Raw genomic sequence first — 17,581 nt, forward strand, 5'->3', positions numbered from 1 at the left:
TTTGCCAGAGTGTCTTGGCTTTCCATGCCTGAAATACTCTCATGGGCTTTTCAGCCAGATCCGAATGCCTTTAGGCCTGATTCTGAGGCCAGAGTGCTATTTAGGACATCTGCCATTCTATGAGTCTGCTGAGTATCTCACTTCCCATGTTGGATCACTCTCCCCTTTATTTATTCTATCGGTTAGTGTTAGCAGGTACTAGACTTGCTTATGTGCTCCCTTTGACTCTTAGTCCTTTCATTATGATCAATTGTGAACTGAAATTGATCACTTGGACTAGTGAGATGGCATTGGTACATGCCACCTTGATGGGATTAAATTGGAGTACCCTGGTATGTTTCTAACTCTACCATTTGGGGCAAGTCAGCTTGAGCATGTCCCAAATTATACATCTCTTCCCTCTCTTATTCCTACTCTTGTGTTTAACAGGGATCACATTTCAGTTAAATTTCAACACGGAACTTATGTTATTAATATTAATCATGATCTTTTTCTTCATGTGAAAATTATCTTCATAACTAACCTATCATATTCCTTTAGGTAAGAGACCATATCTCTGTTCATATTCTAGGTAGCTTCTTGAATATAATTTATCTTAATAGGATTTGCTTTTATGAAATACATTATACTTATTTGTCTGTTTTGGTGGATCAAATTGTGAACATTATTTTCTCTTTTCATTCTAAGTTGCATCAGATGTTGTAGAGCTATGAAGAATGTTATTAAATCTTAGAGAATTTTTTTTGACAGACAAAGTGGACAGTGAGAGAGAGAGAGAGGGAGAGAAAGGTCTTCCTTTGACATTGGTTCACCCTCCAATGGCTGCCCTGGCCGGCGCCCTGTGGCCAGCAAACCACGCTGATCTGAAGGCAGGAGCCAGGTGCTTCTCCTGGTCTCCCATGGGGTGCAGGGCCCAAGCACTTGAGCTATGCTCCACTGCACTACCAGGCCATAGCAGAGAGCTGGCCTGGAAGAGGGGCAACCGGGACAGAATCCGGCGCCCCGACCGGGACTAGAACCCGGTGTGCTGGCACTGCTACGTGGAGGATTAGCCTGTTGAGCCGTGGCGCCGGCCAAATCTTATAGAATTTTAATAGAACAGGAAGACTTTGCACTAGAGATAAAGAAGGATGAGCCATGTTTTAGAGTTATTGAAAAGAACCATTTGTTTTTCAACAATGAAAGTGGGTACTATGAACCTTGGAGGCAGATTAATTAGGGTTTATAAACCTACTAATTCTTCACTGTGCACAGTGGGGAAGCAATTTTAATGAATAAGGCAAAAACTTTATGACAGTTAATCTAAGTATACTTGAGTAGTTCTTGGTAGCTGATAGTCTCACAGCTACATAATAGAGACAGATATTCTTACCTGACATTTATTGATATCTGGAAGCTTGTCTGGGCTTTGGGTCCATCACAGGTGGGGGGTGTTGTCTGTACTTGGAGATCGAATGCAGATTCTTTCTTCTCCAAGAAAACATTGTATTTCAGAGCTGTCTGTTGGATTGATAAAAGCAAAGTAATTATCTCCAGTCCACAGCATCCCTTAAACTGACACCATTTCATTTCTCTTGACTTGCCCTTTATTTATGAGGGTCATAATAAATTGAGATTCCATTTCCAGGAGAGGGTTACAGTTGAATCTTTTCAATTTCTCCCGAGTCTTACCTGAATATACACACATCCTTCTCCTGACACTGTTATGTCATACTCTCCAGGAAGGTCTGGCAATGAGACCTGCTGTAATAACAGGCGATTACTGTTTTCTACTTGGAAGTTTGTCAAAAATGTCCCCAAAGACTGGATGGCCACTTTCACTGTCTCGGTTCTGGCAAAAGTAGCTGCTCCATATCTGGACAAAGCATGGAGAGCCACCACCGTGTCCTGAAAGAAATTAGTGTAAAAATCCAAGATAATGTCAACTTTTAGGGGCATGAACCTTCCATAGTCCATTTTTACAATTATAAATGTGTCATGCATGAGTTTTCTCCCCAATTATTGGAGTCCCAGAATTAAATCTCAAGACTTATTTGAAGTTTTGATATATCTCAGAGTCAAAATGTTCATATAACTTCCCTATGTAGCTTGCCCTAGAGCAAGAACGTTCATGTTATATGTGTCAGGTTCACCTTGTGGTATTTGCTATTCTTCTTCCTCTTTCTCTGTTACCTACAATGACACCCACCATCTTCCCACAGAACCATGATCTTGCCATTGCCTACAGCGAGTTTCTTAACCCCTGGATGTGCCTTCAAAAGACACCAAAGCAATCACCAGGTGCTACATATTTCAATCTGACAAGTAGGAGGAAAAACGTTGGGGTCAGGGTTGTGGCACAGTGGGTTAAACCACAGTTTATGATGCTGGCATTTAATATTGGAATGCAGGTTCAAGTCCTAGCTTCTACACTTCCAACCAGCTTCCTGCTAATGCCCCTGGGAAGGCAGCAAGTCATGGGCCCAAATACTTGGGCCCCTATCATCCAATGGGAGACCCAGATAGAGTTCCTGGCTCCTGGCTTTTTCCCAGCCCAGTCCAGCCCTGGTTGTTCTAACCATTTTGGGGAATGAATGAACAGTTGAAAGATCCCTCCCCACCCCATACCCTTGATCGCTCTCTGCTTCTCCCCCACCATCCTGCCACTCTGTCTTTCAAATAAATGATTAAATGAATGAATCAATCAATCCCGGGACCTGTGTTGTAGCACAGTGTGTTAAGCCACCATCTGTGATGTTGGCATCTCATATGAATACCAATTTGAGTATTGGATGCTCTAGTTCTGATCCAGCTTCCTGCTAAAGCACATGGGAAAGCAGCAGATGAAGGAGCAATTGTTTGAGCCCTTATCTCCTGCTCAGGAGACCTGGATGGAGATTCAGGCCCCTGGCTTTTGCCTGGCCCAATCCCAGCCATTGTGACAATTTGGGGGAGTGAACCAGCAGATAGAAGACCTCTTTCTCTCTCTCTTCTGTCTCTATCACACTGTGTATGTGTGTGTATGTGTGTGTGCGTGAGTGTGTGCAACACTCTGTAATTCTGCCTTTCAAATAATTAAATATTTTTTAAAATAAGTAATTCTTAAATAATAACATGAAGAAAAGCTTTATAATTCTAGTATTCTCAATGGTTTCTCACTCTCTTCATTAGTACCATTCTGTGAGCATGCACTTTACACCCCAGAGCACCTTTCTTAGATACCTTCTTGTTTCTCATTAAAAAGGCACAGTGCTGTCCTTCAGATAGTAGGATTGGCAAAAGGAAAAACAAGCACATGGAGTGGGCTCCATTTCACCAAGCATCTCTGAAGGTAAGTTCTGCCATGGATGCTCAGAATACTTGCAGTAGAAATTATAGGTATTCCGTTAGAGTTTTAGAAGTAATATTTTCTAAGGTTACATACATGTGGCTGGATGATACAGTCAATGGTTAATAATCCTGATTGACCCCTGATGGTGGGAGATGAAGAGTGGAAGCATGAGTTTCTATTATTTGGAGAAAACTTAAAAGGGGACCTGTGAATAAATAAGGAGAGACTTTTAGCAGAGAGGGAAAGAAGGTGTAGACTGGAGCACCGGGAACATAAAGCAATAAATGTTCATACATCATTTCTTAGACAACTCATCCCTCTGGTTCAGTTTAAGGGATCCCTTTAGTATTATAGACATTCCAGACTTTTTTGATTTTTTGTCATTGGTCACAATCCAAGGTTTGGTTACCACATAAAAAGGTCTGAGGGGACAACCCTGCTCCAATAAGTAAGGTGTGAGAGTACTCCAGTGGGCTAGAATAGGGATTGGGGTGAGTTACTGAAGTGTTTTAGGTTCTTTTCCTTGTTTCTGACAGACTCAAAATACTCAATAGCCTTTCATGTCCTTTTCTTTCTTACCCCTTCTCTTATTTTTTCTTTTTTTCCTTTTTTTTTTTTTTTGACAGGCAGAATGGACAGTGAGAGAGAGACACAGAGAGAAAGGTCTTCCATTTGCCATTGGTTCACCCTTCAATGGCCGTCATGGCTGGCACGCTGTGGCCGGCACACCGCGCTGATCCGAAGGCAGGAGCCAGGTGCTTCTCCTGGTCTCCCATGGGTTGTAGGGCCCAAGCCCTTGGGCCATCCTCCACTGCCTTCCCGGGCCACAGCAGAGAGCTGGCCTGGAAGAGGGGCAACCGGGACAGAATCCAGCTCCCCGACCAGGACTAGAACCTGGTGTGCCGGCGCCGCAAGGCTGAGGATTAGCCTATTGAGCCATGGCACCGGACTCTTACCCCTTCTCTTATTATTACTCATTTATTTTGTTCATTCCTCCCAACTGCACCCTGACTCTACAGAATTAGAATGTTGTGGAACCACAGACCTGGGTGGAGGAGAAGCCGCCGTGGGCGTTCTGCTGCTTTGTGATCCACTTCACAATGAGCTTTGCAGTAGTCAGGTCCTCTGAGGCTGGGGCAGGCCAGGCAGTGAGGTGAGCAAGGAGCACATAGGACATCATCTCCACCTCAGCAGAGGGAGCCTGGGGGTGGAAGAAATGGCCCTCTGGTGACTTGGGTTTCTGAGGTCGCTCCCAGTGAATTGAATCATCTTAATGATAAGAATAAAGCAAGAATGAAAATCATTAATATTTCATGTATGACTCTAAAAGCCTATGCTTTTATTTAGAAAGAAATAACAAAAGCTGAAGTAAGGGTTTTTTTTTTTTTTACATCAATCAAAATATCTCTAAATTTTTTAATCCAGAATAAATTGTAAACTTGATAAGATCAAGTGTGGTTGATCAAACCTTTGAGGACAGAAATTTATAAGACATGAAGTAAACTATTTTCAAATATTGTTTTTGTAGGATTAGTAAGGAAAAAACCAGCTAATATGATTCCCTCTTTGACTCCCTCACCTCCACCCTAAATTTATTAGGTCAATATTTCTATTTGAAATGAAATATAAAACCTACCAATTTATTTTAGGGAGTCATAATAGAACTTGTAAAACATGAAAACTACTATTATAGGTGACCACTTATTGTCTACAGCCTTAGTAGCTCAAGCAATCCAGACATGTATTCATATATCATAAAGAACAGCATACATATGAACTACACTTGTCTTTGTAAGGGGAGATTGACAGCCCTGAAGTCTCCTGTATTATTACTTTTATTGATATTGTCCTCTGTATAACAAAATATTCCAGAGAAGGCATGGGGATTTAGGGAGTGTTAATCTCCTAATGGGTGATTCTGCATGTGAATCTCAGCATTTCAAAGGGGTATAGGACAAAAGAAGATTCTTTTCAGAATTCAAAAATCTTCCCCTTTTCCCTTGAGTGGAAGTAGGTGGGGCAAAAATGATTTAAAATATGCTCTCACCTTCTTTTATAGCTTCCTCATCAAGTGACTTGAGTACTTCATTCCTTCGGCCCTGGTTACCTGCCAGGGCAAAAGCATAGGCCAACAGTGCCTTGGTGTAGACGTGGCTGCCATTGGTCTTTTCCTGTGCTGTGTTCCAGGCTGACTCTAGGCAAAACAGGGCATTGCGAACCACAGGGTCCTGTGAAGGGAGAACAGGGGTACCTTCAGCTATGTTAAAGACTCTAGGGTAGGAGGTAACAGCGCTTTTGAAAACTACTTTCTTTCTCTTCCTCCATCCATTCACCAGCAATCTTTTTAGAAATCACCCCCCCCCATTAGGATCCCATTAAATGTAACTGATAATTGTGCGACCAGGGGCCATATGTTTCTGATTAGTTTTGGCACTTAATCCTGGATTTTATTGAACAAGTAGTTTCTTCTTGGTGGAATTAGGCAGATGCATAATGACATGCAAAAGGAAAAGTTGTCACTTGGCTTGGAGAGGAGTGGTATTATAACCCTAATTCAGTAGATTCCATAGCAGTTAGAAAACTGGAGAAATATGTGATACCCACAGTGACTGGGAGAGGAATTTCCAGAAGGGCAGTGGTGATATAGGCAGAGAGGGTCACTTCATCATCTACTCCACCCTGTAAATGTAAGAGAGGGAAAGGGAGATAAATTCCACTTTCAGAAACCCTTCAAAGGTTTCTTCTCTTCTGATGGCCAATCTTCTATGAGTCTTTGGAATTTATTCTCATCCATATATTCACTGTACAAAGTACACTTCCCACCTAGGTCCCATTTCTTTCTCCTCAGTGGTATGCAGGTTTATCTCTCTACCCTATTGATCTCCTATAGTTTCCAGTCCTTTCCTTTAAGAATTCCCTTGCCACTTCTCCTTAGATGCTTTCATCCTTCAAGAAATTGCCATGGATTAGGGATTCAGCAGGTTTATGACTAGTTTAGAAAATAAATCACCTGCTTGGGGGCTGGTTTTGTGGTGCAGCAGGTTAAGCTGCCACCTGTGATGTTGGCATTCTATATGAGCAGCGTTTCTACTGTAGCTGCTCTACTTCTGATCCACCTCCCTGCTAGTGTGTCTGGGGAAGCAGCAGTAAATGGTCCACGTGCTTGGGCCCCTGCCATCCATGTGGGAGACTCAAATGGAGTTCCAGGCTGCTAGCTTTGGCCTGGTTCAGCCTTGGACATTGTAGCCATTTGGGGAGTAAACCAGAGAATGGAAGATCTCTCTTTCTCCCTCTGTCTTTCCCCACCACCACACTCTCTGCAACTCTGCCTTTTCAGTAAATAAATAAATCTTTTAGAAAACAGAAATCACCTTCATGGCATTGTTGAAGAGATTCCCAGAACTCCTGAAACAGCCATTGTCCTTTTGCTTCTGAGAAAGCCAAGTGAGGGCTTGGGTAATGTGTGCTTTGTCAATGAAGGCAAAGGGTTGTGCTTGGGCAAAACTCTTGAGCACAAAGGCTGTGAGCCTGGTGGAGAGAGAAAAGTGATTGTTGGAGTTATTTGTTGTCATGCAGCACCTTCACATGCCCAAGCTTCATTGCAAGGCACCCCACAACACTAGTGAGTCAGTATGAGATGATCTGAATGTGTGGAGCTGGGCAGTATCTGTTTGCTACCCCAAGACACTATTCTCTTTCTCTGGGCTCTGCCTGCCAATAATCCATTGCCAACTTGTTTCAAGCGCTTCCTGATTTACTTCCAGTTTGTTTTAGGTGCTTAGACTTGGCCTTACTTGTTCATTTGGTTGACTTACACTCTCATGCTAGGTTTTATCCCTTCTATTGATTTTCTACTGTAGATGAGAAAACCCTTCTATTCTAAAGTTCCTGCTATATAGGCTAACCTTGTGGAAATTTTTATTTGGCCAGGAAACACTAACTAAAAACAGAATATAAGCCCTTTCCCCTGCCTTCCTTCCTGTCCCTTCTACCAGCCTCCTTTACATGTATTGTCTCTTACTTGCCTATGTATTTTACCTCAGAAGAATAGTATTATTTAATGCGAGGAGGTACTAGGAAGAAAGGCTTTTCCAGTCTCAGTTTCTAGCATTTCTGGATGTGTAAAAATACCTTATGTGTGGCCATTTAAAAAAAAACTTGTAATGAGTATTAGAGATACATAACAATGAATAGCTTATGTATTCAGTGAAAAATATATTTTGAAATTAAAGCAGATAAACCCTGAGATAAGTCTCAGCTCTGCCACTTATTCATGCAACCTCGAGATGGCACTAGGCACAATTTTCTACCTCTGTAAAAAGAGGCCCATACTGTCTAATTCATAGAGTTGCCATGAGGAGCAAGAGTTGTACAGGTCTGGCCGATAGTACCCTTTCATTACCAAGTGTTGCCTTGATCTCTGCCATTTTTGTCTCCAAAGGTGCTGTAGGAGCCATCTTTGTGTTTGTAGTTCAGCTGTTTCTGATAACCTGAGATGGAAAGTTTCAGATGGTTCATGAAATATCAGTGATATATCAGAGAAAGATGGGATCCTCCTATGTTTGGACTAATGCCAGAAAAGCCACCCATGTGCCCTGGCCTCTCTTCAATGCAGGGCCCTCCAAGAGCCCATTGAATGTGAAGCCTACTTGTGGAAGGAATATTTACAATCAGAAAGTGAAGTGTCTGCTCCTTACTCACCAGCATTGAGAAAGTTTATGGCCTTGGACTTGAGCTCTGGAGTCAGTTGCTGGGTTTCATTCAGATATTTCAGTACATAGATATTAGGAGCAAAAAGGGCAATGTTCTGTTCACCACAGCCATAGGGCATCTGGAGGAGATTGTGTGTGTTTTTTATAGGAGAGCCTAATATGTCACCTGAGAGCGAAAGAGGAGAAGTCAAAACAATCATAAATGAACAGAATCATGAATCAATATTTAGAGTCATTTCTAAAAGACAGCAGATTTGAAGGAACTAGAATTTGAGAGGAAGATCAGGTGTACTGGAAACCAAGTAGAGTGAGGAAAAGTTAGAGATATGAGCAAGAAGTCGAAAAATTGAAGTACTGTGAAAAATTATATTTGGAAAAATACAATAGGAGTGGTGGTGGCAGTGGCTGTCTCAAATCCTCTGGGGACTGAATGACTCACCCAAAACAGAGACAGAGGCTCTGGCTGATTCTTTCACTACTCCTGGTGGAAGCTTCAGGGCCAATTTTTCTGATACCCCAGCATCTTGGTAAACAAACAAATCAGATTTATAAAAGATTATCTTTGATGTTGGTATTTCTGAAAAGTCCTAAGGAGAGTGGTTTTAGCAGTGAATATTAAACTTGGAATTCATGCCTCCTTAATACTCCAAATTTAGATCTCTTGGTACTGAGGGGTTTGCTAACCTATGCCTCTTTTTTTATTAACTGATTACATTGAATAGTACAGCAACTGCACCAAAGAAGACTCTAAGTTTTCTGAGGGTTTTTGAAGTCTCCTTAAATGTAATGTGGACTGATACAGAGATTGTATTTCTTTGCCTCAAATTTTAGCTATGTACAAATGTATACTTAACACATCAGAGGAAGTAAGCAAGTAAATCAATGGTGGGTACTTAGCATTTTTCAGGGGTTTTCTCTGTGTGGCTGTGATATCAGTAGATTTTAGTAACTACTCAGGAATCATTTTCTTGGACGTTCTTGACATGGGTGTGTATGTGTTAGGAGTGGAGGAGGTTGATAGGTACATGAGTTTGTATTCATGATTATCAGGAAAATCAGAATTGAGGAATGGTAAGGGTATGCCTTGTTATTCTTCTCTTGTGTATTCAGAGACAAACATTATTCTCCAGCAGTTCCTTCATACTTTCTACCTATCACACAAAAGCCTTTTATGATTTTCAGTAATTGTAAAATAACTTTCTCAAATGTATGACGTGTAAATGTGACGCAGGTTCACCAGCTTTGTTGAAATCATTACTTCATCTTATCTCTGCTTTGTTAACTTTCTTATTATAATAGATTTAGTCCATGCATAAAACACTTTTATTCAAATGATCCATTCTTTCAACAAATATGTATTGAGCAACTGCTTTGTGCCAGTTGCTGTTCTTGGTACTGGGAACACAGTCATGAACAAGAGTAGATAGAAATCTCAGCCTTTGTTAAATTTATATTCATCTTTTATGATAAACTCCTAAAGCTTCTTTTGAAATGGTTAGTTTGGGATTATGCATACAGTAGTGAAAGAGCAAGTAATACCACAAAAATGAGAGAAAATATTATGCTAACTGTATTTTCATGATTTAGTGGGTTTAATGCGTGAAATATCTTTGATTATAAGGACATAATTGTTATAAAATTAGAAATATATGTCCCTTCACCAAACATTCTGTATACTTTTCTCATTAGTTTAGGTATATTTTCATTCTGACCACTTCTTAGCATTTCCTGAAGCCATTTCTTAGGCCCTTATTTGTGCTGGGTGAAGGGATTTTTATACACTTGAGAAAAGAGCTAGAAACAAGGAACTGAGATGTTCCAGGTTGAATCCTGGTTGTACTATTGATTGTGATATAAATATAGTTAAGGACCTTGATGTCCTATAAGACTCAGTGACTTTATTTATTTTACAAGAGAAAGAGATACAGTGTCCTGGTTTCATCATAAGAATATTGCAAAAAAAAAATCCAATTAGTGTAATTAATGTGAAAACAAATACGTTTGTAACTTGAAATGTTCTGGTCTTCATATTGCTGTCATGAATCACTCTTACCTGATACCCAGAGTAAGGAGTTGAAAGTATGTTCCATCTTGATTCCTTCAGGCTTGGGTGGAAAGAAGAAAAAGAGATCAGAAGGGACTGAGCATCTCAGTAAATAAACATAATGGGAATTTTGAGAGCAAATCCATAGCTTTCTTAATTTGTAAAGTGAATGGCTTGAGTTAGACAATTTCTAATTTCCATTACATCAGTGAATGCCTAAAAGTTTGAGAAATGTAGATGAGCCTAGTTAATAGGGAAGGGAATGAGGAAGGATAATTAGAGAAAAAGTGATAGAAATAAGGAAAAGCAACTGATACAGAATATATCTAATGTAACTTTTAGTTAATGGAAAATAGCTAAAAGGCAAATGGAAAAACAAAACAAAATTAGTAATTTAAGACATGAACTTGTCACATGTGAAATACACAAAGTTAAAGTATTATTCCTACAATTCTATTTTACTTGAAATTATAGACAGTCAACATTGCTCCATTTTCTGGTCTCAGTAGGACAAGTCGGGCTTACTCACCTCAACTAACAGGAGTTTGACAACTGTGTCTGACTTCCCAGTTTCAGGAACTGTAGCCATCTCATTACCACAGAGGTCTGGGGACTGTATTGCTTCTGCACTCACGGAGAAATTCACATTCCCTGAAACAAATGGCCTGCAGACATGAGCTTGGATGTGCCACGGACTTGGCATTCTTTCAGTCTCCAAGATCTACAGGGGGTGCCAAGTTCTGTGAGAAATTCATGAGCTTGTTCCTTATTTAATCTGACATATACATGGACAAAGCAGCATTGATCAGTCTTCTGCTTTTGTGGCCCAAACAGGAGAACCTCATTGAAGGAGCCTTCATGTTTTCATCATCTTTGAGTACAGAGAGTCTCAGAGCACCTTCACTCACCTAGAGATGTAGGAGTTACCAACCAGGACAGGGTTTCCCTCTCATTTGCACAGAGGCAGTAAGAATCTTGTTCTTTCTGCACTGGGATAGCCGCGAAGTCAGGAGAAGCTTTCAGTTGCACACTCACCTGTAGTCCCACATGGGGAAGAGAGATAAAAGAGATGTAACTTCCAAAGGGCAACACATTTATGTACAGGATGGGGCAAGTGAGGAAGCCTGAAGTGAACCTGGGTGTTCAAAAGAGATGAGCAGTTTTTTTTTTTTTTTACAAAACATTTTGTTGAAAATGACACATAAGCTAAAAGTATTCACATGAAAATGTTGTATGGATATTATATAATATACAAACATTTCTATTTACATATATAGGTAAATATATTTATTTACATGTTGATTTTGGCACAAGAAAGGAAGGGGAGAGAAAGCAACAATGGTATGCTATCCTGAGGAAATTTCCCCACTGGCTTAGACTCATGAGAAATCTCCTTGTTTACTCTGTGGCTACAGTCTAATTGGAGTTCTTTCTCTCATTTTGTTAAAAAGATTTATTTTATTTATTTGAAGGACAGAGTTACAGAGAGAGGTAGAGACAGAGAGAGGGGTCTTCCATCCACTGGTTCATTCCCCAGATGGCCGCAACAGCCGGAGCTGTGCCCATCCGAACCCAGGAGCCAGGAACTTTTTCTGGGTCTCCCATGCAGGTGCAGGGGCCCAAGGACTTGAGCCATCCTCCACTGCTTTCCCAGGCCATAGCAGAGAGCTGGATCAGAAGAGGAGGAACTGGGAGTAGAACTGGTGCCCATATGGGATGCTGGTGCTTCAGACCAGGGCATTAACCCACTGTGCCACAGTGCCAGCCCCTCCCTCATTTTTTTTTAACCTGTACTCACTCATTTGGTTGGAGACATACATTACAGTTTTTATGGTCACAGATACTTTGGGGCTATTACTGGCTCCTGACAAGGTGTTTTGTTCACCAGACACATAAGATGCCGAGAAGTTGTGTAAAATATGGCTAAATGTGGGGCCAGCCCTCTGGCATGGAGTGTAAAGCTGCCGCCGCACTGCTGGAAACCCATATGAGAGCCAGTTCAAGTCCTGGTTGCTCCACTTCTGATTTAGGTCTCTGATATGGCTTGGGAAAGCAGTGGAAGGTGGTCCAAGTGCTTGGGCCACTACACCTATGTCAGAGACCTGGAAGAAGTTCCTGGCTCCTGGCTTCGGAGCAGCTCAGCTCATGCCATGTGGCCATTTGGGGAGAGAACTGGAAGATGGAAGACCTCTCTCTCTCTCTCTTTCTCTCTCTTTGTAACTCTGCTTTTCAAATAAATAAATAAATCTTTAAAACTAATGAATAAATATGGCTAAATGTGATGGACATTAGAAAAAAGATACAATGGAAATATCATGGAAATTTAGAGCAAGACAGGATATCCCAGTAATGGGATCGAACCTTACACAAAAATCCACTCAAAATGGATCAAGGACCTAAATCTATGACCAAATAAAACAAATTACTAGAAAACATTCGGGAAACTCTGCAAGAGATTGGTATAGACAAAGACATCTTGGGAAAGACCCCAGTAGCACAGATAATCAAAGCCAAAGTTGACAAATGGGATGCTATTAAGAGTGTAAACTGGTGCAGCCATTGTGGAAGATAGTAACAAGATTTCTCAGGAAGCTGAAAATAGCAATCCCACTCCTGGAAATTTACCCAAGGGAAATGAAATCAGCTTATGAAAGAGTTATCTGTACACCCATATTCATTGCAGTTCAATTCACAATAACTAAGATATGGAATCAACCCATATTTCCAACAACTGATGACTGGATAAAGAAATCATGTCATATATACATTATAGAACACTACCAATGTTAAAAAAAAAGAAATCCTGTTTTTTGCAACAAAATGTATGCAACTGGAAGTCATTATATTTAGTTTATTGGTAGTCCCAAAAAGACAAATATCATGTTTTCCCTGATTTGTGTTAACTAATAGAGTACCTAAAATATAATGTATTGGAGTGAAATTCACATTTTGAGATTCCATAATTGTTTACAGTCCTTGTCTCTATTGTTAAAGAACAATATTTTTTTCCTTCATAGTAGTTGTTGAACTCTTAGTGTAGGGTTAATCTTATGAGTTGTAAAGATACATTTTTAGGATAAAGAGGCTTGTATCTAGGTTTGGCTCTGGTAAACAAGTAACTTGTCTGCTGGATGACCTTCTCCTGCTCCTTGGGAGTCTGGCCAGTTCCCAGGAAGGAGGATAAAGGAATGTTTCTGATAAACAGATGGGCATGCTTCATGTCTCAATTCTCTGGCCAAGATCCCAGATGGGACGTACTGCTTGCTTAAAATTTTGGCAATGAGCCACCTTTGTCCTTGGGGGCTTTAAGAGGGAGCCAGAGCAAGCCTCTGCTGCTGCTGTTCCATCCCAGGGGAACATGCAGTCATGCTGAACGTTGAACGTGCCCGTGATGATTACTGATGATGTTTGATTCTCAGTATGGATCCTTTTCTGGTGCTGTGTAAAGATTGCCTAGTGGTAAATTCCCGGGTTGAGTCCCCTACTCTTAGGGTCTTCCCCTCTCCCTGTTCTTTCTCTCACTCTCTCTCCCCTGCTTCTTAAAATTTGCTACTTAAATAAACTACTTGTTTCTTTATACTACAAGGCTTGCAGAGTATTTCTTGCTGATCGAACTAAAAGTAACTAAGTCTGTGCACAGCAGACAGCTGAAAAATAATTTGCTGTCACATGAGTATAAAGTAAACTGAAAATAGATCTTTGTAAAATTAAGAGTGGGAATAGTAGATGAAGGAAGAAGAAGAGTGAGAGCATGGGTGGGAGGGAGGGTAGGGTGGGAAGAATCACTGTTCCTAAATCTGTATATATGGAATGAATGAAATTCATATACCTTAAATAAATGTTTTTTTTTAAAGTAGAAAGACCACAATTCCACAGGAGTATAAATAAGGGCTAAAAACCACAATCAAATCAAATTTCCTTTTTTCCCTTTAATCCATACTTGATTTGGGAGTCCTTACCCGTATGCATTTGGGGAGATAGTTTAATACAGTGGCCTTGAGTGTGAAGGCTTCTCCACGGATCACAGAGTACGGTAATGTGAGCTCCACAAAGAAGGGCTTGAAGGCTCGGAGAGAAGCAATGGGAGACAGACCAAGCCCAGTGTCATTGGACAGGCACAGGGCCTCTGCTTTCCACTCAGTGATGGTATCAGGAACTGTAGCTTCTACTTCAGCCATTCCTGATGAGCTGGGGAGGATGACAATGTGATGAACAGAAAGGAAGTAAGTATATTGGTTATTTTTGAGACAGTAATTGATGAGTGTGTTCTAATACCATACTTCTGAGTCCTTTCAAAAGAATTAAAGAAAATGCACAGTTTAGTAAGGGCCCATGATGGAAAAATAAAAGGCATTTAAACAGTTCTGTTTCCCCTACTATGGTCACATCATCCACATCACCTAAAAGTCTATACTATTGTTTGAAATCTGAATATGGATTTGAACTTGTCATTGGTACTTCCATTTCTAAAATGCAATCTGAGAAATTCATGGATTATAATTGTATAAAATGGTTTAATCCATGTAGAGTTGCTTTAAATTTATTTTTCAACACACTGTTCCTGAATATTATTAAATTTAGAAAGCTAGAGAACACACCAAGATGGCAGAATAGTAGGGAGCTTACTGTTCTAGTCTAGGGAAGATAGTTAAAAAAAATGGTGAAGAAAGCCCAATCTCAGGAAGGGTTAGTGAGAAGACGGTAGAGGAAACTCCATGCAAATTAGAGAGACACTGTGGACCTATGTGGAGGGTATGGACACACATAACTCAGGACTCCAGCAGCCAAGAACCTCAGTACCAGCTTTAGAGAGTGCGGTGAGCCCAGACTACAGCAGCCCAAGCCACTTGTGATAAAGCTGCTGGAAGAGCCTGGCATGAGTATGGCTTGGAGCCCTGTGGGGGACAGTGTACCTGCCAACCTATAAGGAATAAAGGGGGGCATGTTTCTCTCTCCCTGACCACCCAGCACTGGCATCTTGTAACTAGCTGAGAGAGGGTGGGTGTCATTTTGGACATGTAACAGCTGCACCAACTCATGTCCATGTGCCCAGCAAATAGCAGAGTGAGATGCCTGAGCCTGGTTGGGAGAATTGACAGGGTCTGGGTGCCCATGACTGTGAAAACACTGTGGCTGCATGTGAGGGTGCAGGGTGTGGCTGGGTCTTTGGGCAGTCACAGTGGGAGTCTCCATGTGCTCCAAACTCCCTGATTCCCTGCTGAGGGTCATTGTTGCAGAATGTGTGCTCAAACTGAGGACTGCATAGATCCTTTGTGTTGTTCTTGTGGCAGTGTGAATGAATATTATACCCACTGGGGCTAGTGACCAGGCATTGATTTCCTTGGAGGAGAGGAGATGAGCATGAGACTATGCCAACAGAACAGATTAATCCTCCCCTTTGATTAAAAAAAAAAAAGAAAAATAAGAAGAGATTTACCATGTCCAATTTGTGTGTCACCTTGGACACTCCCCTCAACCTGAAGCACTGACAGAGCTCTCTGGCCACACCCGGCACACACCTCATGGTATTCACTGAAAGAGCAGACACTGCACTAATCCACAGAGGCATAGTCCAATGATAAAAGCCGTGACAGGGAAAAAAGTCCCTACAAGTATTTCCACAAATACCAAAGGTAAATGCAGCAACCCAAGAAACAAGAACAAGGAAGACAACATGATGCCTCCAAAGGAACACAACACTTCAATACTAGAATGTGAAAATGAAGAGACTGAAGAAATGCCAGAAAGGGAATTCAAAAAATTGTAGGATTACTTAGAAGTAATCAGAAGCAAATCCAAGAATTAAATAAATCCATACATGACATGAATGAACATTTTTTCCATGAAACTGAGATTTTTAAAGAGGGAGGAGATGCATAATTTGGGACATGCTCAATTGGATTTGCCCCAGATGGTAGAGTTAGAAACGTGCCAGGGGATTCCAATTCAATCCCATCAAGGTGGCATGTACCAATGTACCAATGCCATCTCACTAGTCCAAGTGATCAATTTCAGTTCACAATTGATCATAATGATAGGACTAAGAGTCAAAGGGATCACATAAACAAGTCTAGTGTCTCCAAATACTAACTGTTAGAATAAAAAAGGGAGAGAATGATCCAACATGGGAAGTTAGATACACAGCAGACCCATAGAATGGCAGATGTCCTAAACAGCACTCTGGCCTCAGAATCAGCCCTTAAGGCATTCAGATCTGGCTGAAGAGCCCATGAGAGTATTTTAGGCATGGAAAGCCAAGACAAACACCTAAATGAAAGATCTCTGCAAGTGAGATCCCAGTGGAAAGAACAGGTCATCAAAGAAGGAGGTACCTTTCTCTGAAGGGAGGAGAGAACTTCCACTTTGACCATGGCCTTGTCTAAATAAGATCAGAGTCAGTGAACTCAAAAGGCTTCCATAGCTATGGCAACTCATGACAAGAGCCTAGGGTGATACTGACACCATAAACAAGAGTGTCAATTTGTTAAGTCAACAACAGGAGTCACTGTGCACTTACTCCTCATGTATGATCTCTGTCGTAAAAGTGTTGTACATTGTAAGTTAATGCTATAACTAGTACTCAAACAGTATTTTTCACTTTGTGTTTCTGTGTTGGTGCAAACTGTTGAAATCTTTATTTAATATATGCTAAATTGATCTTCTGTATATAAAGTTAATTGAAAATGAATCTTGATGTGAATGGAAGGGGAGAGGGAGCAGAAGAGGGGATGGTCGCAGGTGGGAGGGACGTTATGGGGGGAAGCCATTGTAATTCACAAGTTGTACTTTGGAAATTTATATTCATTAAATAAAAGTTAAAAAAATAAAGATTTGAACTATTTAAGGGATGAAAATAATGATAGTGCTTATAAGTACTGTGAACCATTTTGTGTTTGAGGCATCCAAAATTCAAGTGTTTACTAGATTTTTCTCCTGAAATCCTGCTTATTTGTGCTTCATGTATTTATTTTTATTATTGATGTTGTAAAACAGTAGAGTAAAAGTGTCTATATCTATGTTCATTATGAATCCCATAGCTTTCTAGTTAGGAAAAAATAGTCTCAAAAATACTCTTAGTGTCATTTTTTTGGTTAGTATTTTACCCACTTATGGTATTTTAGGCACCTTTAATCATTTTAATAAGGTGTTTATACAAATTTTAAAAATTACATATTATATCTGAACTAGTTAGTGAAGAGTAAGAAAAAATAGCTTATTGAGACTGTAGATGTTCCATTAGTTAAATTTCAAAAGTTTTAAAAAGAATATTCAGAGATAGGTTAAGATCCAATGGTATGTATTAAACTAGCTCCTGTGATGTGGAAAGGATCTCTGGAAGCAGTGGAAGACATGTTAAGGCACTTAACTTACCTAGTTGCCATGGTTGTGGTTGTGTTGTGATCGTATTTTAATACAGGTAATGATACACTGACACTTTCGTTGCCCGATAATCTAGAGTAGTATAAAATAACTAATTGTCACTGCATTAGCTATAATGTTAAATTGGCAAGTTGT

General features: G+C 40.5%; 2 protein-coding genes across 2 annotated transcripts in view; one reads left to right on the plus strand and one right to left on the minus strand.

The window, feature by feature from the left end:
• The window catches only part of LOC149124684 (uncharacterized), a 173,619-nt gene that overhangs the window by 107,330 nt on the left and 48,708 nt on the right, over positions 1-17,581 (plus strand). The window contains exon 3 of the mRNA XM_089303317.1: positions 3,224-3,310. The gene's annotated coding sequence lies outside the window, so the exon portion shown is untranslated. The remainder of the gene's footprint in view (positions 1-3,223; positions 3,311-17,581) is intronic.
• Positions 1-17,581, minus strand: part of LOC100353095 (alpha-2-macroglobulin) — a 66,753-nt gene that overhangs the window by 15,519 nt on the left and 33,653 nt on the right. Inside the window, exons 19-31 of the mRNA XM_089303318.1 lie at positions 14,026-14,254; positions 10,975-11,101; positions 10,596-10,717; positions 10,076-10,127; positions 8,462-8,545; positions 8,012-8,188; positions 7,713-7,800; positions 6,682-6,838; positions 5,915-5,989; positions 5,358-5,538; positions 4,356-4,579; positions 1,672-1,887; positions 1,373-1,500 (exon numbers count right to left, since the gene is read on the minus strand). Coding sequence (XP_089159444.1) covers positions 1,373-1,500; positions 1,672-1,887; positions 4,356-4,579; positions 5,358-5,538; positions 5,915-5,989; positions 6,682-6,838; positions 7,713-7,800; positions 8,012-8,188; positions 8,462-8,545; positions 10,076-10,127; positions 10,596-10,717; positions 10,975-11,101; positions 14,026-14,254 — 1,860 coding nt within the window. The remainder of the gene's footprint in view (positions 1-1,372; positions 1,501-1,671; positions 1,888-4,355; positions 4,580-5,357; positions 5,539-5,914; positions 5,990-6,681; positions 6,839-7,712; positions 7,801-8,011; positions 8,189-8,461; positions 8,546-10,075; positions 10,128-10,595; positions 10,718-10,974; positions 11,102-14,025; positions 14,255-17,581) is intronic.

The sequence above is a fragment of the Oryctolagus cuniculus genome, chromosome 9 (genome assembly GCF_051225735.1).
Source record: "Oryctolagus cuniculus isolate XC-2025 breed Fujian yellow rabbit chromosome 9, ASM5122573v1, whole genome shotgun sequence".
In the NCBI taxonomy this organism is placed as follows: domain Eukaryota; kingdom Metazoa; phylum Chordata; class Mammalia; order Lagomorpha; family Leporidae; genus Oryctolagus; species Oryctolagus cuniculus.